At 39.5% G+C, this 19,204-nt stretch overlaps 1 protein-coding gene across 1 annotated transcript in view; it reads left to right on the top strand.

Annotated features, from left to right (window-relative positions):
* sardh (sarcosine dehydrogenase) overlaps positions 1–18,844 on the top strand; it is a gene marked incomplete in the record, with an annotated part of 42,436 nt that extends 23,592 nt beyond the window's left edge. Inside the window, 11 exon segments of the mRNA XM_042223716.1 lie at positions 135–276; positions 3,612–3,695; positions 3,938–4,051; positions 4,407–4,545; positions 5,639–5,752; positions 6,550–6,697; positions 9,383–9,476; positions 15,997–16,159; positions 16,371–16,539; positions 17,333–17,468; positions 18,466–18,844. Of these exon segments, the coding sequence (XP_042079650.1) occupies positions 135–276; positions 3,612–3,695; positions 3,938–4,051; positions 4,407–4,545; positions 5,639–5,752; positions 6,550–6,697; positions 9,383–9,476; positions 15,997–16,159; positions 16,371–16,539; positions 17,333–17,468; positions 18,466–18,594 (1,432 nt within the window).
* Between the last annotated feature and the right edge of the window lie 360 nt (positions 18,845–19,204).

The raw sequence follows: 19,204 nt of genomic DNA, 5'->3' as shown, positions 1-19,204 counted from the left end.
CACAAAATCTACTCAAAATTCTTCAGATTATCACTTTAGCTAAAGGCAGCAGGAACTGCAGCAAGTTTTAATGAAGTCTGAACGATTGTGACTTTTAATGAGCATCTTTTGAATCCGTCTCCCTTCTTTCTCAGGCGCTTTCATAACTCGCTGACAGACAACAAACGGTGGATCAGAGAGAGGAGTCACGAGTCGTATGCTAAGAACTACTCTTTAGTGTTCCCCTTTGATGAGCCGCTGGCCAGCCGAAACATGAGGAAGGATCCTTTCCACCAGGTAGGTCAGTGGTTTGATCTCCAGTGCAGACAGTTAATCAGTGTTTCATGAGGAGTTCAAGGAAGTGACCCACATGCTTTGTCTTTGTGCTGGGAGTTAGTCACACTCCTTTCAGCTGTGGTGTGAGTCACGGATGAGTTTGAGATAAGCGCAGAAATGATAAAAGAACTACTGTATGAACAGGTAGTCTAGCAAATGGTGACAGAGAGCACAGGACTCATGCACGACTCAGGCACAGATGAAAAGTTTAAACCTTTTTATTAAAGTTAGGCAGGCAGAAGCTGGTAAGTAGGTGGGTGAAGGGGAAGAAGATACGCATGTTTTTTTTTTTTCTTTTTTCCTTTGAGATAAACATTAAGCCTAACCTTGGCTTCCTTAAAGCTTTTTTTAGTTGGGTAATCGTCAGGGCATTTACTTACTGTGTCTGTCTTGATTTAGACAAACATGCATGCTGGTTTGTGGACCAATATCCAGTCCATGTTTTTCCCTGCATGTAACTTGACCTGTCATTTCCGATTTCTTCCCTCTGTTACCCATCTAACTTTTGCACTTTTCTCCTTCAGTCACTCAGTTTTCTTCATCTATTCATTCAGGTTTTCGTCAGATTCACACAAGTCTGCTTCCCTTTTTTCTTCTTCTCGTAATTGTGTTGCTTTAGTTATTCTCATTAAAGTCTGCATTTTATGTGTTTCCCCTTTCTTTCTCTTTCTACACTTCTGCTACCACAACATCTGTCTGGCTAGCTGAGACAGAAATGTGCAGATAGAACAAATCTACATATAAATGATGCTGCTGAAACCCTAGCTTGTCACATTTCCATGTGTGTGAATGTCATAAAAGGGACTTAAAAGACTTGTGAGAGATATAGGCATACAAGTGTTTGTAAACTCGAGGTTTGGGACACGGGGATCTCACTCTCTTATTCCGTTGCCTTTGTTCAAACCTAGAGGCAGCTGATTCAAGCAGAAGGCAGTTAGAGGTGTAAGTTATCCCCAGCAGTTACATTTAATAATGCAACCCCTGCCAACATGAATCTAAATGCTACACTTAGTTTCAGTAGCCTGGTCTCAGATGTCTTTCAGCTTCCCCTCCCTCCTGAGCCTGGCACAAACTTTTAATGGGCCCCACTACCACACTTTATGCATTAATGATCCACTTAGACATGCTTTCCTATTCCAGAATTCATTTACATTTAACGGTTGCAATTTGTACCCCCACTCGGAAATGTAGGCATCTTTTCATGAAAGATTATTAACACAAATTCCATTAGTAACATTGCCAATTTGTCTTGTAGCTTATATCGTGTGCTTTCTCAGAGTTTGCTTCGTTTAAATATATGAGGGGGTTTTCAACATCTGGTTTTTGCTCTTCACTATGAAATAAAAATAATTTGTAATCATTATAACTTAAGTTTGCCTTATAGTCATTGGAAGATCTTGTTGTTTACTTGGATCTATGAGTATAGGTTTCTTTGTGTTGGGGAAATAGTAAAATGAAGTCAGATTGAGCAAAAAGTCAGTAAAAAGCAAAAGAATTTAAGCCTTACTTACAGTCATGGTAAAAAGTACATACACCCTCTTTCAATTATAAGGTTTAAATATTATGATTTAATCTGGTTGTTAGCAGATCTTTGAATCAAGGAAATAAAACCTGAGATGAACAACAACAAGTACCATTTTACACCATGTCATCGTCTATTTAAAAGAAAAATAATCCAAAATGCAAAAGCAGGTTGTGGAAAAAACAAAGTACACCTTACTGCTTCCATAGCAACTAAGAGGGCAAATAGCAGCCAGGTGTTGCTAATCAAATGCACTTGATTAACTGATCAAGTGTAAAGTTTTGGCAGGTCGGGAGTAGTCAGAAATGTGTTAACACAGACATCAATGATAGCGGTGAAGTGACTGTTGCTGCTTTCTGTCTGGGAAGGCTTACCGTGCTATTTTGAAGCCCATCCTTGTACAGTGAGAAAGGTTACTCAAGTGGAGCCAGTCTTCTCGGGGGTGGATGTCCCAGCAAATTCACCCCAAAGCCAGACCGTGCAACGCTCAGAGAAGCTGCATAAACCCAAGAGCTACCTCTCGCGTCTACCGTGGACTCTTCTGTATACTAAATCCACGTATAGGCAAAATTGGGTCATGCGACAGGACAATGATCCCAAGCACAGCAGCAAATCTGTAACAGGATGCGACTCAAGACGTTGCACCGAGTCAGTGCAATGACTGAAGTTTTAAAGAGTGGGCCAAAAAATTCTCTATGGCTAAATCTATTACTTCAGGTTAATAGTGATAAAGGTGGTTTGTATAAGCTTTTGCTTGGGGTATACACATTTATTTCACACAAAACTAATGACGTGGTGTATTATATAATATGATTGAGAGAGCGTTTACTTTATTTTTTTACCATCCATGAGTGTCTAGTACAACAACAAGTAATCTTTTCATGTGTAACACACCTGTGACCTTTCCTATTTAACACAAGACAAAGGTTTAATGTATTGTGGCTCGGAGGTACTTAAGGGTTGGATCAAGCGGGGAAGCTATGCAAGTAATGAGACTGTCTAGCTTTAAGAGGCAATATGGGATTATTTCAGAGCACATGCAGGCCATCTCTGACACTGCTGCTCACACGTTTTCTCCACCTCGGTAGCACAGATGGTAAATATAGCCTAGTGTGGGAAGTTTTGGCAAGAGACTGCTAGATGCCTGCTAGGAGCAGAGCATAGCAGAACATACCTACCGACTGTGGGCGACTGTCAGTTTAACAAGGAGCCCTGATATATCTTATCTAAAGACTGAAATAAGAAGAAATAAGAAGTTTAATATTTCTGCAGCAATTTATGGAAAACTAACAGTGTACTTTCACTCTTATTGATTCCTGTGATGTTAGATTAGAGTTTTATTGTTTAGGCCATACAATCTTTTCTCTTTTTGACAGAATGTACTGTATTATCTTTATACTGACAATGGATCAAAAGACTGGGTGTGATGGGGGGGGGGGAGGTTTGCTTGTTGTGACTAAACCACAGAGAACTATTATCACAATACCTCTCAGCTAGAGTTTTTCAATTCATGCTGGAGAACAGAGCTTAAAGGAAATTGTAGTTCGATCCACAGGTGTCCAGAAATACAGCATCGACTGTGTTCATGTATGTTTTCTTCTTTTGGAAATTGTCAACTGTTTGCCCCCACTTCGCCCTCATTTAAAGTGTGAGAGTGTGTCCAAGTTTTGTGTTAGTTCATCATGTTGACCTCTAGTGAATAAATAGCAATTCTTCAAAGACAGCCACGAACTGCTTTTGCTGTACTGTACTCCGTATGTGTGGTTGTTTTCAGGTGCTCACAGAGCAGGGCTGCATGTTCCAAGAGCGGCATGGCTGGGAGAGACCTGGCTGGTTCAACAAAGAAGGACCTGCTCCTGTGAGAAACACACTTACACTGCACATATTCTGAATGCTATACATAGTCGCAGGCACACTTTTATATAATTGCCCCGGTGATATTTTTTCAGAAGCCATGCTGGATAGAGGCTGTTAGAACATACTGACTGCCAATAATGGATGATGCTACCACAGTGTCTGGCTCAGTTCTACATCTTGCCTTGTTTCGTGCGAAACCGTAATGATTAATTAGCTTCTAATTGTTTGTGTCATATTGCACAGGTTAAAGACTATGATTATTACGGAGCTTACGATGTGAAGAGGAATGAAAAGTACAAATACGATGAACTGCTAGGTCAAGAGTACACCTTTGACTTCCCTCCACATCATGACGTGGTAAGAGACAGTACTAAGAGTAAATGGTATGTGTGGGTGATCGATAGTGCAGTATTACCGTGCGGTCAGATGAGTATAAACGCACTGAAGGCTTCTAAGGGGAAGTCGGTGAGTTTAATGGTGTTTAAATGGTATCGAGGGAGAACACACGCTAACTCAGCAGCTTGCAGGATTAAATTAGAGGAGAGAATGCTAACCTTGATTTTAAAATCTCTCTTCACTGCTGTAATGAATGTTGCCTTCAGGGATCTGACAATAACATGCATTCTTCTTAGAAACATCATGCTTTGCAGAGTTGGGACAGTTTGTTTTTATCCTTTTGCTATCATGTTCTTTTTGTTTTATTTTTATTTAGATTAAGAACGAGTGCCTCTCATGTAGACACAGTGTGGCTGTGTTTGACATGTCCTACTTTGGAAAGTTCTATCTCACTGGACCCGATGCCAAGAAGGCAGCTGATTGGCTGTTCACTGCTGATGTCAACAAGAAGCCAGGTCAGAGTAAAAAAAACAAGAAAGAAAGATTGACAGAATAAAAAGGGCAGCTACGTGCATAGAGTTATGAAAAAGATGCCAACAAGCGAGGCATAGCAGCCTTCTACACAGGACTAAGTACCAGTATGTAATGTGTCTGGTATGCTGTTAACAGTGGCGACAAATGTCTCTACTGCTTCATTTTCTTGTATTCTTGTCACAATCAGCAAACTGACAACAGTGTCTGAATCCTACCATTGTGCAGATATGAAAATGGAAAGCTGCGTTCTTTACATTGCTACTTTTTTGGCCCCAGAGCCTTTCCAAAGGTGAGATCAAGTTCTGAAGAAGTGAGAAGACAGATAATCCTTTTAGTTTTAAGCCTCTCTGTTACTTTCCTGTATGGATTTAAAAAATGTATGACACCGGCATCTGCTGAGGTTCGGCACACTCGCATCTTTATAACTTGAACCCCCAAGTGTTTTTCTCTTTCTGTTTGTAGTCTTCAGACCTGATTAAAACTAGTAATAACATACTTTCTAAGAGTGCATGAGGGTCTGTTAAAGACAGCCTGTATGACTAGGTCTGTCTCTACCTCCATCTGTACATGTGTGGTCAAGTGCCACTGCATTGAAATCATTCCAGATTTGGAAAAAAGAAATACATTTCTTGTTACTTATCACAGAAAGCAAACTCAAAACAGCTAGAAGTCTGAGCTAAAGTAAAATGAAAACCAAGGGAAAGGTTAACCCCTCTTTTTAAAGAAAGAAACAATCACAACAAACATCCAGCTTCACATAGGAAGTAAATTGCAACATCTATTTCCCATTTTCCCAGAAAAAAATAAAGAAATGAGGTGTGTCCCAGGACTTTTGCACAGTACTCTGCTACAAAAAAGCAGAGTTTTATGAGTTAAGAGGATCAGAGCCACGATTATTGTTCCTTCAGAACAACTAAGTTGTGAACTTAGTGTCAGTACACTTGAATGTATTAAATATTCATCCCTGTTCACACATAGAGCACGCTTCCATCAGTATGTTTCCACTCAACAGCATGCTTAAAATACGTCTGCAAAGTCTGCAGCACGTATTAATTGTTTGTGTGTGTGTTGCAGGTACCACTGTGTATACCTGCATGCTGAATAAAAGAGGAGGGTCAGAGGCCGACCTGACTGTGAGCAGACTGGAGCCTGGTGTGGCCAACCTGCCCCTGGCACCAGAATCCAGCGGTGAGAAATAGTGTGTAGACGAGTGTGTTTCACAGTTATTTGCTGCACTCTTTACCTATTACTGTTATTTCATTCATCTCCCTATCTCCGCATCACTATTTGTCAGCTTAGCTGTTGTATTTTGTTTATTGGATTTAATAATGTGCTATTCTGTTTTATCTTATTTCAGACTTATTGTTATTTTTTTCCTCTGTTATTTGTGGTTCTTTCGCCCAATCAGTACTGTTTATCCACATTTATTAATTATTTTTACTCTTGTCTCACTCAAGAAAAGAGAATATCATGAAAGATGTGTCTCCTTTTGACGTTACACAGCAGTAGCTTGTTTCTTTATGTTGTCATTTTGACTCCACTACATCAAAAAAAGCCTGGAAAATAACATCTGTTCAGGTATATTTCTATTACCACAGCTGCAGATTGAAAAACCCCAGGGAGCACATGAATCACAGGAGATAAATTAATTTGTTAAGTAATTAATGTTGCGTAATGACATCTTAGGTGGGAAGCAGCAATTAAAATGCCATGAAAAAGTTGCTGCCGCTCTATTAATTATGCAAATTTCTTGACAAGTCCTGCTGAATATATCTACATAAAGTAAGTGGAAGGATTCAACAGAGTCAACTTTCAAAACATCTTAATGTAATAAACTCTGTTATCTCATCATCAGATCACCTAATGTAGCTGTCAGCTGAGATTCTTCACACTTGTGATTACAAACTGTATGCTATAGATAAAGTGGTTTCATGTGTCTTTCTCTTTCTTATACTTGACCTGATCGCCATCTGACTTTGCTCCAGGTGATGCATATTACCTGGCCATTGGAGGCGGTGTGGCAGAACACAACTGGAACCACATTAAAACAGTTCTTCAGGATCAAGGCTTTCGCTGCCAGTTGACGGACCACTCTGAGGACATGGGGATGATCAGCATCCAGGGGCCCAAAAGGTGAGGAAAGCAAGAGGGTTAGAAGTGAATGTTAACTCTGGAATGACTTATATCCAGATGAGAAATGAACAAGAGAACAATTGAAGGTGTGTATCCAACTGTTAAGAGACTGTAGGGTACTGAGACCTTTGATATCAACTCTGACCTGAAAAATCCTTGTAAACCTTGTGAAGTTCAGGACACCTGGGGTACCTTGCTCAGTATGCAGTCTACTACTGCATGATACCACCTCATCGTACATTTACTGGTTAGATTATATTTTTAGGGCTTCTCAAGTTCACTCTTCTGCACCTCAGAGCTGAAAATAATAAATCCCATGAAGGTTTGCATCAGCTTCCAAGTTGAACACTAGTGATGAGTTTCAAGGATTAAGTGTTAATTCTGCTGGCTTACATAAATAATTTTCAATAGACTGTCAATGATGCAGTTTGTCAGAGATTTTGAGAAAACGGGTGCAGTGATTTATTGAAACATGTGCAGACACAACGGAAATCCATTAATAAGGCAAAAACAGAGTTGCACTAATGGAAAGTTCTGCAGGCTTCTTGACGGACATTCAAAGCTCTTCTTTGGATGCTGGATGATTTTTGCTCGCTTCAAGATGATCACAAGCTGCTTCAATAATGTTGAGATTTCAGATTTGAGTTCATCACTCCATAAGACCTGTTGTCACATAGCAATTATTTCTTCAGCTTCAACCATCAACATCAGCTTGATTTCTTAATCTACGGATTCAAATTTGTGCACGGTGCAAGTAAAAATCTTACTGCAGATATGGAGGGAGATCAATGTTTTCTTTATCCTTCCCACAGTTTCCCTTTGCTCAACACTCAAATAGTGAAGCTACACCACCTTTACCTATTCCTTATCTTATTCTCTGCACTCCACATCTATCTTTTTCTTCCCCTCTCACCTCCTCTCCTCCCCAGCTCACCGCCCTCTGTCTTTGTTCTTCCCTCTCACCAGCAGCAGGGTTAGTCCACTCCGTTCCCTGTGTGGGTTTTGTCGATTTTTTTTTTCTTGAGGCTTTGCTTCTTTCTCCTGTTCTCCTAAGTTTCTTTTCTCTGTCTCTGTGGATTGTATCCACTTCTTTCTCACACACACACCCCCTGTGCTCAGTGTCATCTTCACTTTTTTTTCCTAGGTTTTTCTATCCCTCTTGCCTTTATTGCTTACGTCAAACTGGAAACCACTGCGTCACTGCTAGATAGTCCTGTGTGTGTGTGTGTGTGTGTGTGTGTGTGTGTGTGTGTGTGTGTGTGTGTGTGTGTGTGTGTGTGATTTTTATATGCTCATACACACAAGACAATATCTATGATGATTATGGAGTTCATTGACTTTTCTTTAGCATCCAAAGCACATTTATTTCATGAGTGTGCATATTTTCACCCGTGAATGATTCCCTGTGTGTGTGTGTGTGTGTGTGTGTGTGTGTGTGTGTGTGTGTGTGTGTGTGTGTGTGTAATTTAGAAAAGACTGGCATCTGTGTTGCCTCTCTGCGCACATTACTGTAATCATTTTTAGCTCCTCTGTATTGTTTTTGCCACGTTTGAGAAATTCAGCATTTTGGGGGTTTTGTTTTCTTACGAAGCAAATTGATCCCTTTAGAGCATGAGGAGAGGAGCGATTGCAGCATTTATGGAAATGTGTTTGCCCGTGTTTTCCCTCCCTGAGTCGTCTCATTCAAATTCACTCAATAGGGGAGTCTTTAAACTTGCAGCCTTTCTCTCACGCAGCTTTGGCAGTGTGTTCCAGTGGGCAAAAGTAGTGCTTAACCACTCGCTTTTGCAATTATGCACCTTGTGCGCTGTATAATGGATGAAATTATGTGACGTCCTTTAATCGAGCCTTGTTTGTGTGGATGCGGATTCTCAGACGCACAGCTGAGAGCCACAGTGATGCGGCAAGTAGGAGAAACAAATTGGTAGTTGCGAGTGCCCCTTTTGCCAAATACGCAAACACACATACAAAACAGAGCAATTCACTGATTATATATAGCTAATTAGCCTTTGCTGTTGGGCTCTTAAGTTCAGTGAGAAAGGGATGGGAGGAACTGGAAAATGGCACAAAAAAAATTATTATTAGCCCCACACATGCATTGAGACCTGCACACATACATATGTTAGAAACCCTACATATTCCAGCTATATTTCTGCAGGGAATTTTAAGAGCATTCGTTTTTTGTTTTTTTTACGCATTTATTTCTTTTGAATTAGAGGACACCCCTCCAGTTGCATTTCTAACCCTTCCCCTGAGATCTTCATCCCTGGCTTCTTGCCACAATATTACAAAAATATCTCTTTGACGAGGCCTCACACATTGTATTCTCTACCTGCCCACTCACAAACATACAAATGTACAAGCAGCACAGTGAGCTAAAATTAGCCCCCCCCCTTTTTTTTTTTTTTTTGTTACTGTTGACTCATTTTTTTATGTAATATTGATTTTGTGTGTGTGTGTATGATTGTGGGAGAAGAGCTGGTACATTTTTGGATTGTTCCAGCATTATTTGTGCTGGGAAAACGTATACCAAAATATAAAAATAAATACATAAAGAATGTCAACAATAATTGTGTTTCTGCACTCTGGTTGCACAAATACAGAAAATGTGTTGAATGACTGCCAGAGTTTCTTCTTCTTCTTATTGGTGTTTTTTTTTTTTTTTTTTTTTTCCCTTTTTTGCAGCCGGGAGGTATTACAGGAGGTTTTAGACACAGACCTGAGCAACGAAGCTTTCCCCTTCTCCTCACACAAAGTTGTTATTGCAGCAGGACATCAGGTGACAGCACTCACACACCCGTTACATGCACACACACATGTACACGATGGATGCTCTACATTTCTCTGCTTCAAAATAACCCTGTCTGTCTTAGTTAAATGAAGAATGCAGTTAATTAAAAATGCCACTATGCAAATTGCATGCTGTTGAGTGAAACGGTATTTTCTTTTCTTTTTTTATTTAAAAGGTTCAGTCATCAAAGATTGTACACTGTGTGTAGGAGGAACAGATGGTGTGTCTCAAGGCGTCCTTGTGACTTCCTTGCATGTCGAGTCTGTCCAAAATCTATGTATTTTTTTTCACATTCTACCTTTTCTTCCTCCGTCCCTGAGGTCTACTGACTCAAAACAAAGTTTATAAGGCCGTGGCTTAGAAGGACATGGGAAACTCTTTGTATTCATACCATGGTACAAATAAAAGACCAATCGTGATTTTTAAAACATTTGGTTGGTATCTTAAGGGAGGGATGGAGGTGCAGTTGCTATAAAGGAAAGGGAAAAGGAGCAAAAATGATGCTCATGTACTCATTTTTAGCTGTCTTTTTATAAATTTTTCAAGAGGTGATGCAGTTAAGTGTGATCAGCCTCTGCCTTTGACCTCCACAGACTTCCTGCCCTCAAAAAAAAGAAAAAAGAAAAAGAGCATGTTGTACCAACACATGCAGCGACACATATGTCCACACACGTACTCGCTCTCTTAGTTGGTCTTGCATGAATTATGCAGCGCTCTGGTGGTTGCAGTCAGCATCTTCTCACAGCTCTGCAGGAGTGTTTGTGTTGCTTGTGTGCAAGTGTGCCACTTGTGCTGTCTTCCAGCTGGTTTCTGGCCTTGTCTGGGTGACATTTTAATGGCTGCACTGCTGTGAGACCAGAACCCTCTGCTCCCCTCATAGCTCATTAGACTCTCTCTCTCTCTCTCTCTCTCTCTGTCTCTCGCTCTCTCCTAATAGCAAATGTGCAGCATGTATGGAGGGAGATACAAATTTATGTGTAGATGCAGTCTTGTACATATGTCAGCCTTTTAGCTATCTGTCTTTGATTTTTGCCAGGTAAATGTATAATTGCTGGTCACTCATGTGCTTTAGGTTGTATTTTGAATATATGCAGGCATACATGTACCTTCCCCAGAGCTTCATGCGTACATATGGGACTCAGGGTGATCCCTACATGGCCAGATGGCCTGGCTGTCACTACACCTACTGGGGAAACTGTTGTTTTCTCTCCACGTTTTTTTTTTATTTGCTCTCTCTCATATTTTTTTTAAATTTTTTTTTAGATGTGATCTTTCCATCTCCTTTTCTCTCACCTGAATTTGATGTGATTTCATTTTAAAGAGCAATATGGGATTTGTCACCTGTGTGTTGTTCTCATATTGTTTCATTGTAACATTGTACACTCACTCGCCACCTTGTTAGTTACATCTGTTCAACTGGTCATTGCTGAAAATATCTAATCAGTCAGTCATGTGGTAGCAAATCGACACATTTAGGTATGCTGTTGACCTGCTGAAGTGCAAAACAAGCATCGGAATGAGGAAGACAGATGATTTATGTGACTTTGAGAACTGAAGATCTACTGTACTGGGATTTTCCCCAGAGAACCATCTCTAGGGATTGATCTTAAAAAGAGAAAATAACCAGTATGTCTGAGCATAAATGGCTTGTTGATGCTTTGCTCGAGGCCAGGAGAATGGTCATACTGCTCTGGGCAGATGGGAAGGCAACCACTTGTTACATTCGAGGTAGGCCGAAGATCATCTCAGAGTGCCGAACATTGAGGTAGATGGATCTGCAGCAGCAGAGGACCATTGTACAGGTGGCACTCGTGTCAGCAGAGAACAAGAAACTGAGCCTACAATTTGCGTTAGCGCTCCAAAATTAGACAATAGAAGTTTGGAAAATCATTATCTGGTCTCAGTCTGAATGTCTGCTGTGACATTTAGATGGGGCCAGAATTTAGAGTAAACAAAATGAAAACATAGATCCATCCTGCCTTGTATCAACAGCTTGAGGCTGGTGGTGTTATAATGGGGGTGGGGGCATTTTTTTTTGTTGACACATTTAGGCTTCTTAGCACCAACTGAGCTTTGTTTAAACACAACAGCCTACCTGAGTATTGTTGCTGACCATGGCAATATGGGGACATATTGCCACTGAACAATATGTTCCCATATTGAACAAGCTTCTGGTTGTTCAGTGGAACAACCAGAAGCTTTCCTACACAACCAGGCTCCATCATCAGCCCACAGCCAGGCTCCACCATCAGCTCACAGCCAGGCTCCACCATCAGCTAGCAGGTCCAGCCAGCAGGCCACAACCAGGCTCTACCACAGGTCTATCAGGTCTATCTGTCAGTCAGCATGTTATCCTGTGTAGTCTTTTTTCCTTTGTTTTTATTGACAGCTTTTTGTCTACATGATGTCTGTGGAGCAAGAAAAACCATACTTCTTACTCCTCTCAAAGGGAACAAGGTGGGATTTTACATCTTTTAAGCTTCTCAAACGTGATCATCAGCAGAGATTCTTCATGTTTAACTGATTATTATTCCATATCACTGGTTTATTTCCCAATCTCTCACCCCCCAAAGAGATTGGGCACTAAGAGAAATCAGTCTGTAATCCTACAAAAAAAAATCTGTGAAAAGAAAATGTTTTATTGTTCTTCTGCTTCTTTTATCTGGAAATGTGCAACCTAATCCCGGTCCAGATTGCAAATGCTTAAGTACTCCTTGTGATTTCAAAACTCGAACAGGTCTTGGTATCACTCATTTAAATGTCAGAAGTCTTCTTCCCAAACTTGATTTTGTGAAAATTTGGATGAAAGAGTTAGATACCATATTCTTATATTATCAGAAACCTGGCTTACAAAATCGATTACTGACAAAGACATTGCAATAACAGGCTATAATCTTTTCCGTTGCGACCACCTCAGAAAGGGTGGCTGTCAAGAGATTTATTTTAAAAGACACTTCTTCAGCTGAGAGTCTAAGAGTGAAGACACACACACGCTGCAGATTTTACTTGCAAGGGCGGTCACAGAGCGCTCACACGAGAGTGGGGGGCCCTGTGATCAGCGCTCTGTTCTTGCACTTGTCTTTATTTATTCTATTTTAGTTTATTTTGTGTGTGTGGTGTGTGGAGGTCAGACTGCTTGTTCAACTTTTACTATTGTGGGAAGATTCAGATAGAAATATCAGAACACGTTTTATAAAGAACAATCAGTTTGAACAATGAGACAATCAGTTCTAAGCAGGAAAAGGTCATCATGCAGTATTCTATCACATGTAAACTTATATCATTAAAAGCTTATACTGACTACTAAATACAATTTTCCATTGACAGTGGCGGTGTTGCAATTTATGTAAAAAGCAAATTCCATGTTACTGTCTCTCCCTTTGCTGAAAGGAGGTGATCCTTCAGATGTTACTACAGGCCCATATCTAAATTGTGTGTTCTAGCAAAAGTTCTAGAAAAGTTCATTAGTGAACAACTGAAAGACTTTTTGGACAAAACTTCCTTTCTTTCCCAACATCAGTCAGGATTCAGAAAACAACACAGCACAATAACTGCTGCTATTTAAGTGGTTATTAATGACATCGTTAATTTAATGGACTGCAAAAAATACTGTGCTGCTCTTTTTCTTGACTTGTCAAAGGCTTTTGATACAGTTGACCATGCTATTTTATTAAATAGACTAAACAATATTGGTCTATCTGTAAATGCTGTAAGTTGGTTTTCAAATTACTTGTCAGCAAGAAAACAGTGTGTCCGTGCTGCTGGGTCTTCTTCCTCTTTTCTCCCAGTATCCAAAGGAGTTCCACAGGGCTCCATATTAGGGCCATTGCTATTTTCTCTTTACATAAACAACCTTTGTGATAATTTGTCAAATGCAGCATTTCATCTTTATGCAGATGATACAATTATTTATTGTTCATCCCCTTCAGTAGCACAAACTCTGCATTTTCTGCAGTCTGCCTTTGATATAGTTCAGTCCCATTTAACTCAACTTAAGTTGGTGTTAAATCCAGATAAATCCAAGTTCATGTTATTCTCAAATGGCAAGGAGTTGTTAGCTACGTCTCCTAAGATTAAAACAATTCAAGGAACTGAAAGTGAAATGGTCACACCTTACAAATATCTAGGGATCATTGTAGATCAGAATTTGTCATTTAAAACTCACATCCAAAGGCTTGTGTCGAAGTTAAAACTAAAACTAGGTTACTTTTTTAGAAATCAATCCTGTTTCTCCCTCAAAGTGAGAAAACACTTGATTCATGCAACTTTTTTACCTTTATTAGATTATGGTGACCTGCTTTTTATGAATGCACCTGCCCACTACCTAAAGAGGTTGGATACTGTGTACCATTGTGCTTTACGTTTTATTACTGGCTATGGAAGTCGTGTACATCATTGTTCTTTGTATGCTGCTGCTAAATGTCCATCTTTGCATATTCGCAGACTCTCCCATTGGTTGATCTTTATCTATAAATCTCTCCTTGGGCTGGTTCCATCTTATTTATGTGTTTATATGTGTAAAAACCACAACCAATACAGCCTTCGTTCTCACAATATCATACAATTGATTGTCCCAAAAATCAGAACAGAATTGGGGAAAAGGGCTTTTAAATACGCTGCCCCTGCTTCCTGGAATAATCTGCAGAAGGAACTGAAATTATCAGAATTGGTTACCTTGGGAGAGTTTAAGTCTGTCTTAAAGGAACGAGAGAATAACTCTTTTACTCAGTGTGATTGTTTTTAATGTACTCTTAATTTGATCTGTTATTGTATATTTTACACATGTTTGGTATGGGATATTGTATTTGTTTTAAATGTTATATATTTATGTGGTATGTGTATTTTAACTTTTGTTGCCATGATGCCAGGTCTCTCTTGAAAATGAGATTTTTAATCTCAATGAGATTTTTAACCTGGATAAATAAAGTACTAATAAAAAATAAATAAATCCCATTATGACCACTGTGCACCCATCTTCTGAAGGCTACTTCCAGCATGTATCGCATCATGTCACAAAACTTAAATCATCTCAAACCAGGGTGTTGAACATGACAATGACTAATGACTATACTCATGGTCAGATCTCAATCCAACAAAGCACCTTTGGGTTGAATCAGGAGATTCACATCATGGATTTGTAGCCAAAAAATCTACAGCAGCTATGTGATGCTGTCATGTCACTACGGACCAAAATCTCTGAGGAATGTTTTCAGTGCTTTGTTGAATCTGATACAAATTAAGGCAGCAGAGTCAGTCTTGTTATGATTAAGTGGCATATTCTGGATTTTTAAAGCTGTTACTGATAATGCAACTTGATTTCAGATCTTTACATGTATTGCTTGTTTTGTTTTTCCTCCCTGGTGGTTAACGTTGTAATGAAGACACATTGCCCTACTTAATTATAATATATAACATGTACATGTACTGGGACTTCTTGTTACATTACTGACACATTATATATATATATATATATATATATATTATTGTAGTGAAAAGGGAACTGAAGGAAGAACTTTTTTATTTTCATCTCATACAACTTTAAAAAAAATGTTAAGATGGACTGTTTATCAAAGATAGACATTGCCTGGTAAATGTGACATCATCTCAGAAAACACTGCCGGGGTTAGCACAGATACCTGCTATATGTAAAATGATACATTTCATTTTTCAAATGGTGAGGTTGGCATTAAAACAGCAGTGCTAATAATAATAATGCAGACTTTTAGCCTGCAGTTTTTCAGTGCTTCAAGCCCAAAGGTATCTACATGGTTTAATCTTATTTCACTCCCAGTTAAAAATGAAAATGGCTGTCACTGTTGTAGTAAACTGCATAAAATATTAGATTATTATAACCACTACATGGCCATTCTGCTGGCTGACATTTTTGCTTTATTAATTTCACACAGTTTTCTGTAAGGGTGTGAGGGCGCTTTAGCTTACATAATACCATAGAAGAAGAAACAGAAGGAGAAGATTTGTGTGCAGATTTTCACTTTGCAAAAATGAAATGACAGGATACACAGTCTGTACTCGCAGTCTTCATCAGTTGTCAGAAGGTAAACAGATTGCAGTTGCTTCTCCTGAGCCGTTCGCTGGAGTTTTTTCTCCTCTTCCTTTTTCTGCATTTTTTGCTGTGAAGATGATGAACGTTAACACGATCTTTATTGAAAAAGACAAACTATAAAGAATGACACACAGATTGCAAAATGCTTTCCATTTTCCTTTTGATTCATAGCAACGTCTTTCATGCCTTCAGTATGATTGTATTTTCCCTCCTGTCCTTTCTTGTGCACCTTGTATCTTCGTACATCTGTCCTGATTTTTCTCTTCTGTTTTCTGGCTTTCTGTGAAGCTGCTTTTGGTATTAAAATGAATTCCATGTAAATTTGGGCCTTAAGGATGAAGTGTGTTTGTGCATGAATGAGCACAAAAAGAGTATGGCAGCTCGGTCCTCTTTGTGCATCTCTCCATCTTCTAAGCCTCTTCTCTGACCCCTCTCTCATCACAGGTGCGAGCTATGCGCCTGTCATTTGTCGGAGAGCTCGGCTGGGAGCTGCATATTCCCAAAGATTCCTGCCTTCCAGTCTACCGTGCTGTCATGGCTGCTGGTGCAAAGCACGGCATCATCAACTCAGGCTACAGAGCCATCGACTCGCTCAGCATAGAGAAAGGTAACTTGTATTTAAAGGTCATAAATCTATAACTAATAATATCCAATCTAGCTCAGGTAGGATTTAACTAGTAAACAAAACAACTGAGTCTACATTTCTTTTAATAATCATCCAGCATGGAACTCAGCCAAAGTTTACTTTTAATAATATTGTACCAAATATGCAGGAAACATGGCTTTTACTCTAATCTTCGGTGTTTCTTGTTTTTAAGGGTACAGGCATTGGCACGCCGACCTGCGCCCTGATGACACACCACTGGAGGCGGGGCTAGCCTTCACCTGCAAGCTGAAGAGTTCAGTCCCTTTCCAGGGTCGTGATATGTTAGAGAAACAGAAGAAGGAGGGACTGAAGAGGCGCATCGTCTGCTTCACCACTGATGAGTCAGTAGAGCTTCTGTCGTGACATGATATTTTAGTCATCAGAAAGAAATTAAGAAAATTAATTAAGGGGGGGGGGGCATTTATAGATGTAATTTAAATATTTTCAGCAGCACAGCAACCATCCATGTTATTCCCAGGCAACAGGATCATTATATTTAAAGATGGTGCAAAAAATCAAATCAAATAAAATCAAATATGTTTTATTCCAGAGCAAAAGATGGGAACAGGTGAAGCAGTTTATAAATGTTATCTTTAGATATATTATGTTTAAGTAGTTCTGACTATTAATATTTAAGATTCATCACCTTATTTTATGAAGTAAATAATACACCAAAAAAATACAAATCTTTTCATTTTCTGAGACCTGAGACTGTATTTATACACCAAACAACCACATTATTAAAACCACTGACAGGTGAGATGAATAACATTGATTATCTCGTTACAGTGGCAGTTGTCAAGGAAATGAGGTATTTTAGGTTGCAAGTGAACAGTCGGTTATTAAAGTTGATGTGCTGGAAGCGGGAAACTCTGACCGACTGACAGCAGTCAGTTGTGATGGCGTGGTCTGAGTTTCTCAGAAAGGTCTTGTGGGCTGTTACTGGTATGCACTGGTTAATATTTATCAAAAGCGGTCCAAAACAAACAAATCCAGTGAAACGGCAACAGGGTTGTATTGTTGAAAACTTGACACTGCCTCCAGTCTTTCATTGTCAAATGTCAAAATCTTTGCAACATTGTTTTGAGATAAAGCTGTTATCATTATCTGCATCTCTTACTCTGTGGCTTTTAGGAAAGTCCCGATGTTTGGTCTGGAGGCTATTTACCGCAATGGTGTTCCTGTTGGTCACCTCCGACGTGCCGACTATGGCTTTTATATCGACAAAACTATTGGTTATGGATACATCCGCAATCCAGATGGAGGAGTGGTAAGTGCCTTAAAAGCACCAACACACTGCAGTGCCCACACTTATTCTGACCACTTTCTCTCCCGTTTTCCAGTGTTTGTGTTAAAATATGAAAATGGCAGAGATCTGCGCTGTTGTGAAAAAAATGTGTCGAGTTTACTAAATCCTTGAAAGTAAAGTGCAGAAAACTAAAATGATCACACGAGCCGTTGTCATAACTGAATATCAGACAGATTAGATTAGTAGCTAAGGTTGCGTGCAGCAGTTGACTTCTGTGATTTTAATATCTGCTTAGATATGTGTCATATGTCCCTGCATGTATTTCTGCATTTAAATTCTTCTCAAGGTTTTTCTTTGATTAGTAATAAACAAGTAGTATGCACGCGTATGGTTAGCGTGAGGCTCCAGGACATGGAGCATGTGTCTGTCAGCGAATGAATTCGAGACACGGTGACAGATTAGTGGGAGAGCTGGGGAGTCAGTCAGTGAAAATTAGCACTTGGTGTTACGAGCGAGCTGACACTGAGTCATGAGGGAACTGATAGCTTCCTGTGCTTTAAAACTCCTGCAGTCACATTGTCCGTTCTGGAATAATCTGCCTGCTCGGAGCAGTATTTTATACAACCAACAAGTAATGGTGTTCCTCCTCTATGACTTGTCAGATTTTTGTGATACTTGCACACAAGCATTTACAACCAAATTGTGCTCAGGGTCAGGGTTTTATTTGTCATCTTACGGACTATATACAGAACCATCCATCACAAATCGCACAGTCACAAATGGCATTGTATGCAATTTGTGAATTGTGATGGATCGTGAGCCTGATGAGCTGCTCCGTCATTCTGGTTTACAAAGTACGTGGATTCTTGCTCATCTCTTTTTGCTCCCTTGTCATTTTCATCTTTACTGTGTCCTTGTTTGACACATTTGAAATTCTCCTCCCCATACTTGCTTATCGTTCTGTCTTTTTTGTGTTTTATGACGTATCATTTTCTCTCACCGTCTCTTTCTTCATCAGGTTAGCGCTAACTTCATAAAGAGTGGTGAGTTTACCCTGGAGAGGATGGGAGTAGTATACAAGGCCAAAGCACACCTCAAATCTCCTTTTGACCCTGAGAATAAGCGTGTCAAGGGCATCTATGATTGAGATCAGACCACACATGTAAAAACTGACGAAAAACACACCATCTACAGAACGGCACCAGAGGTGGAGGGATTTACAACCTTTTGTACGAGCAGCTGTTTTTGTCTTCTGTCAAATACAAGTTCATCTCAAATGTTGTTAATTTTGTTCTGATTTGATGGGACTCATGTGCGTATGATCGATTTTATGCTCATTTGTAAAATGTTGCATGTTGAAAGCTGGTGAAAAATGTGCATCAGTAAAAATCAGATATGACTGGATTGTTAAGGGTGCTTCTGTTTCTTGTCTCCACGTTTTTATATCCACTCTGAGAGTAACAGCACACTGTTTGAATCGTCGTGCAAGTACTAATACCATGAAAACGTTCAAGGGATACACTGATCGTATTATCTCTAAGAGTCGAGGGATTTGTGGTCCAGATTGCCTTCATCTTTCCAGGGTTTAACTTAAGAACTTTAATAACGGATGATGTATTTCAAACAGTTTCTTTTCTTTTTAAATAATAACTAAAACATCTGTTGGTTGTTTATGTCAAAGGATCAACAGCCAGAAATAGTAAAGACAGTTAACTGTTAATCTGCAACTAACCCTGTTAGTAGAGTCAGATGCACTT

The sequence above is a fragment of the Haplochromis burtoni genome, unplaced genomic scaffold (genome assembly GCF_018398535.1).
Source record: "Haplochromis burtoni strain Fernald_Lab_line unplaced genomic scaffold, NCSU_Asbu1 Contig_118, whole genome shotgun sequence".
In the NCBI taxonomy this organism is placed as follows: Eukaryota; Metazoa; Chordata; class Actinopteri; order Cichliformes; family Cichlidae; genus Haplochromis; species Haplochromis burtoni.
Note: the sequence above shows the minus strand (reverse complement) of the source record. Positions and strands in the feature narration are given on the sequence as shown.